The sequence below is a fragment of the Momordica charantia genome, assembly GCF_013281855.1.
Source record: "Momordica charantia cultivar OHB3-1 chromosome 9 unlocalized genomic scaffold, Mcharantia_2.0 BLBB01000009.1, whole genome shotgun sequence".
NCBI lineage: Eukaryota > Viridiplantae > Streptophyta > Magnoliopsida > Cucurbitales > Cucurbitaceae > Momordica > Momordica charantia.
In genome coordinates, this window is record NW_028275167.1 from 12,456,217 (window position 1) to 12,462,743 (window position 6,527).

Below are 6,527 nucleotides of genomic sequence, written 5' to 3' on the forward strand. Positions count from 1 at the left end.
ACCCTTAGATATAAGGTTCACCAAAACTAATATACATGCCTCCGCCCTCCACCCTACATGTTGTACTAAAAAATAATATACATGAAACAAATCTTCAATTCAAAATGGATTTAATCTAGTCATTTCATATATTTATATGTAGGGAAAAATCCTTGCTCCTTCAATCAAATTTTATCCTTAGAATTATTTAAAAATTGACAAATTATTTTTTTAAAAGAAATTTTTACTTTTGCATTTTTCTCTCTCAATCGTAAAACATTTAATAGTGGTAAGGACAAGATTAAAAATAATACTACATGCATCCCTTCCATGGCTTTAAATATCCGTTGGCACGTCGACATTTCTATCGACATTATCCATGTTTTTATGGATTCGATATCGACATGAGAGGTAAATTGACATTTCCATCATATTACAAGAAAATCGATAAAATATGAAAAATATTAATAAAATGTCACTAATATATACATAATATTAAGATTAATTATTTTTAACTAATTTAGAAATAGAAAAATATTTATTTGTTCATTTAAATAATTTTTGCGAATTTTTTTTTATTTTTCTAATTTTTACAGAAATATCATCGATATCGACATTTTATCCATATTTTAATGAAATTGAGATCTCGACATTTTGATCGACATCGACATTTAAAACCTTCATCCATTCCCACATGAATATAAATAAAGCATTTCCTTATTTTCTTCCTAACTTTTCAAAACAAATAAACGAGGTGTCACGAAGATGTGAGCACCATTTAAGTATTTGATTGGAGCGTGAGCAATGAGCGGAGAGTGGGAAAAGGGTAAAGTTGGAGGACAAAGTAAAGCAACGGTCAAAAGATTTGAAATTAAAATCCCCGATTTTGAAAGGATTCCACAGGGCAACTTCAGAAATCTAATCTAATCCCAAAATGCTGAAGGCCGCCAAGAAACTCAAGTTCTGGTCCAAAGACAAGAAGAGAAGAAAGACTCGCGATTCCTCCTATCTTCCTCCTCCGCCGCCGCCGTACTGTTCCTGCTCTTGCTCTTACTCTGCGATCCGGCCCTCTGCTCCGCCGCTGCCGCCCTGGCTAGACGATCGGACTCTTCTCTTGCAATCGGAACCCCCAGCGGCCACCGGAGTTGAAGCGGCGGCGTCGTACCAGCAATACACGGCTCCGAATCCGGTGTACGGATTGCCGATTGTGGAAATGGGTAGCATAAGGACAAGGGAGAGATCTCTGTTCACCGATTTGGGCGCTAGGTTGATTAGGTGCTTCTGTCCATGTCTTCACGTTCGAGAAGCTTATTACCTGCCAGATCAGTGACTCAATCTCAATCTCACTTGAATTTCTCTTTCTGTATGTGATTTACTTTCCCTCTCTTCCATCTCAATTTCTTTATTATCACAAAAGGAAACCATACATGGATTTTAGCCTAAATATATATATATATTTTATACAAGTTTCATTATATATGTTTATTTACTTATTAATTTGGCATGATGTTTTACTTGCGGAAAGAATTTAGAAGTTTGCGTATTTATTAATTTTCAAGTCATGTGGTAAATGTAATTTGTATATGAAACGAGAATACTTACATTGTTCACTTGAAACATAACTCTCGTAACTGCTTTTATTTCATCCAAAAAGTTTAGATAATTATTCTCATCTATATATTATGGATCACCGCCTTTTCTAATCAATCTAATGTGGGACTTTATTATTTCTTAATAAGTCCTCCGAGTTATTTAAATGTGATATACACGCTTGTTTGCTTCAGCGTACTCATGTCAAGGTGTACTAAACACATGTTCAAAAATCAAAACTATGATTCCCGCGGGACAGGCTCTGTTTCAACCACCTATATTGTCTACTCTAAAATTTAATCTTAAAATACACACACTGTAGTTAAATACATGAAGCCCAACTAAGTAAAAGCTAAATCTACCACCGACAAAACTCACAGATAGAAAAATCCATGAAAATTCAAATAAATAGATAAAGGGAAAGAGTGGGGAAACTACGGGTACATACCCAAATCGATGAATTTGAAAAGTTAAAAATAAAAAAATAAATGGAACTCAACTGAATCGATTTTTCAGTTTATGTGAGTGTATGGGTAAATGGCTCAAACAAGCAAATTAGTTGAGAAAAATTGAAAATTACGTAAAACCTCGATCTACGGTCTAGCCTCCGCTCACGTTTTTAGAGAAAATAGTTTTATAAGTAATGAGAGATAAAACAGTGGAAAACATCTTTAAAACAAACCCTGTAGACATCAGGTGCAAAAAGAACTTGATTGCAAGAAGATATACAATGCTTGGTCAGGGGAGGTTTGATGACTACTTGGCCCCCCCATAGTAGGGGTGTTCACGGTTCAAGGGCCAAACTGAATTTGATAAAATGAAAAAATATAAACCGCACCGAATCAAATGTATTATATGAACCGAACCGAAAGTTCGGTTTGGTTCGGTTCGGTTTTGCGGTTTCTCGGCTTTCCAGACCTCTTCCTTATGGGCCCGTCTTTTGGTTCTGACTAGACAATTTTTGGACGGACGCGATGGTGGCGGTGGAGACGAAAATGTGTGATGGCAGTGACAGAGTAGGATATAGTTCGGTTATAGCCTTGAGAAAGAGTTGAGTAAAGAAAGTTGAGGGAAATGAAAAAGAAATGAAAGGGAAGATAAGAAAATTAAAAATTGAAGGGATAGAAAGTAATGGTGAGAAAGAATAAGAGTCCACGAAGAAGAAGAAAAGGGTTGAGGTTTGGAAAATGGAGAAGGAAATGAAAGGCAAAGTTGAAAAGATAGACAAAGTTGAAAGGATAGAAAGTGAAAATCTAAAAACTTAAAACAACCAAATAAAATAAAAAAGAAAAAAGAAGGTAAAAGTTACTTTAGCATTTTCAATTTTAAATTTTAAATTTTGAAATTTAAGATATTTATTAATTATTATTTAGTCTTTAAATAAAAGAAAAAATATAAAAAAATTCTGTCATGTGTGTAGTAACCCAAGGCAAAGGTCAATCTCAGCCATCCCATCCATGTAAGCTGTAAAGTAATTATTATTAATTTTTGAAAAGTGGCAAGTTATTATATATATGCACGTGGTTCGGTTCGGTTCGGTTCGATTTTAGATTTTATTCTAAACTGAAACCCAACCGAATTATTCGGTTTTAAAATTTTAACAAATCGAACCGAACTGAGAAACCGCTAAAATCGATTTTGGATTGGTTCAGTTCAGTTTCATCAGTTTGGCGTTCCCACAACTATGATGAATGCAAGTGCAAGTGTACACTATACTCGTCGCTTGTAGTATGAACGAGGTCGATCCACTGGGACTAAGGATGTTACTTTAAAACATGCGTTCAAGAATACCAAAAATGCAAATAAAAGATAAAAAATGCTTGTATAACTAAACTAAGTAAAATACTATAAAAATGCAGAAATGAAATCCAAGAGATAAATACTGTAATAACATATGCTGGGGCAAAGAAATTCTTTAACACAGAATGCGAATGAGAGGTTAACAGATATCAAAAAGATGGGGAAGATTCAGCATACTTTCACAAGTTATCAACCTACCCTCTAGCTTACTAGTATCTATTAATGCCCAGCTCGACTCGGTTCCCTTCCGAGACACCCCAAACATGAGTAAGTACAACTTCTGTTGCTAAATACCCAAGCAATAAACGCAAGCACTAGGCAAGATTAAGGGACCCCATTCCTGAGTATCCCAAAAGCTATAGAAAAGTGCTAACCACAAATAAAGCAAATCAGCACTCATAAGCTCTCCCGACTCAATAAAAAAGCTAGAAAACACGACAGAGTGACCAAGAATGTCACGCAAGATCGAAGAAATACAAAACAACTTTATTTAAAAATATATGCAGCAGCTAGAGGTTCAGTATCAAGTTAGTTACAACATATAAATCTCCCCAAAATGAAGTTTAATTCATGGAAAAAGGGAAAACAAGATGGGTAAAGGAAAGATACAACATATAAATCTCCCCAAAATGGAGTTTAATTCTAAAGATTGACTATTTCACGGTCTGGTCTTATACAAACTCATTGTATAGGATACCCCCACTCGCATGTCTCCACACGAACGACCTGGATTGAGTTGTCTGTAACCTTTATAGAGTGGGCCGTATCCATAGTGTTGCCAGGATAAGGTACTCAGCCTTATCCATATACTATAGACCCTTTAGGTTATTCACGGGACATTATCCACTTGTATATCAGGGTATATCAAATATATACCTCGTATATAAGAGGTATATCAAATATATACCCAGTACATATACTGACACTAAAATAACCTCGGATGTTTAGTTTATTGGATTTTGGACAATGCAATGCTATGAATTCAACAACAAATTTATTGAATAAAACTTTATTGAATATACATTTGTTTTTACACAAAATACAAACTACGAGTTTAGGGCAACACACCCAACAGATCCATGGGTGGGATAACTCATAATTAGTGTGCAATTCCATATTCGTTCTGATGCACGAGTATTTTTTAGTGAGTCAGTTAGTAGCAAATCTGAGTTTGAGTTTCAGGTAGTCATCAAGACGATGTCGGGTTTAAATGGGAGAGAGTGTTACCATTCAACGTGTGATAAATGGATTTTACCCCATTAGTATGTCATTGAAAATGATGACATGATAAGTGGGAGAGAATGCAACAACAGTACTAGAAGAGAGTATGTTGTGATGCCAACAAAGTGGACAAGTGGTAACAAGATGCATGTGTCGCCCATCGAGTCATCAAGGAGGATGATACATCACCTAACACAACAAAATAATGTGCGTGAGAAAGCCTAGTTAAGGCGCAAGCAAGATTGGAAGCAATGACATGATTAGTTGTGTTAGTGACAAGCTAAGTGAGGGTAGTTGAGGCCCTGGGCCATGACCTAGAAGTAATGGTTTCGTTGAGAGTTTAGATGATCAACTTTGAAGTTAGATGCATATTATTGAGATATGCATGCACACCAAGTTTCATGTCAATCAAAGTTCAAACGTGCGCTCTATGCTGGTGGCCGATTCCTCGCAACTTTGCATGTACAAACATGCCAAGAACAATAATACCTTAGAATGTACTATAGTAGGAGGCATGGTGTTAGCTCTCCACCACCCTTTGATTTTATGGCCTTAGCAAGCTACCCTATGGCACATATATGTGTCATGGCATGGGCGAGAGTTTCAAGACTAAGGTTTTGGGCGTCTTCCTTTGGGAATGAGAATCTCAAGGATAGTGTCGGATGGAACAGGTGTGCTAGCATTATGCCTCGTCCAACGGGTCGGAGGTTGCGACAAGGGGTCGATGTCCAGTACAATATGTTCAAATGACTTGGCACGAGCGCGTGGGTCGTCGTGTCATGATACTGTCTGAATGGATGGATGTTCGGGATAACTTCGATAAAAAGTAAAGGCCAGCGTCTCGATAAACATGCACAAGTAAGAAAGAAATATAAAGTCAGATGACACCTAAATGCTCGGGGTGGCATCGTAAAGCATTTGTTGACTCAATAGTGTCTCGGTTAAAAGGTTAAGATATTCCTTGTCCGATTGCCGGAATAATTATCCCGGGAAGACTTGGTAAGCTCATCAAGCTTGTTATGGCTTAGATATGTGGTAGAAATGGTCTTAGAAGCATTTGATTGACCTGATAAGCTAGTTATGACATGGTCAAGTGGCAAGAATCACCAATTAGAACCTTAAGCCTTATGGTTTAGAGTGTAAGCAAGGCGGTTAGAGACACGAAAGATTTAAAATGCACGTACATGCAGCGTGCATTACGAAGACAAGAAAGTTGCTCAAGTAGTGAAGCTCGATCAAGGAAGAAAGAACCTTACCTAAGGTCCGACGAAGCCACAAAAGGGGCGAAAAGTATATTGAGGCTAGAGTTCATTTTAAGGCTGATCATGATCAAGGTAAGATCATGTCGTCGCACAGTTGAACAAAGTATTATCGTGACATTGCGCACATTGGGCAACGGGCGATAGGCAGCAAATGGTGGAGGAGTAAGAGGTTATTGTTACTGAAAGGAGGAGGATGAGTAAGAGCAAAGGTCTAAAAGATAAACACAGAAGCAAAAGTAAGAACAACCGATTTAGTAATATTGAGAGTTTTCATTGTGGCATAAAAGGACATATGATGGAGAATTGTCTATAACTTAAGAGAAAATAAAAATGATAAAGGTAAGGAAAAGAAGAATGATGATGTTAATGACTCAGATAGATTTGTTGCAGCTACTGATAACTCTCCAAAGGAGAGTTATTCTGGTGTTTATTTTAGTGAAAAAGGTAGTAAAATATCTTAGTGTGTCGATTTCAGGTCATAAATAGCTAGAATAGTGTTAAAATGTGAAATCCTAGCTAAATACCTTTAGTCTTGAGAGCTTTGGACAAAAACAACATAAACTCTCGTATTTTTGGTTCATTTGCACAGGTTTGTAAAGAAGATCCAAAGTAGGAAGCAAGTGTTGAACCAGATAAGAGCAGTCCACGCGTTTTCAAGACAGAGCATGTGAAACC

The 6,527-nt window shown here is 36.7% G+C and overlaps 1 protein-coding gene across 1 annotated transcript; it reads left to right on the forward strand.

The window, feature by feature from the left end:
- The first annotated feature begins 913 nt into the window (after positions 1 to 913).
- LOC111022295 (homeobox protein) lies at positions 914 to 1,309 on the forward strand. The gene has a single exon (XM_022299461.2). The coding sequence runs from the start codon at positions 914 to 916 to the stop codon at positions 1,307 to 1,309; it is 396 nt and encodes a 131-aa protein (XP_022155153.1).
- The last annotated feature ends 5,218 nt before the right edge of the window (positions 1,310 to 6,527 follow it).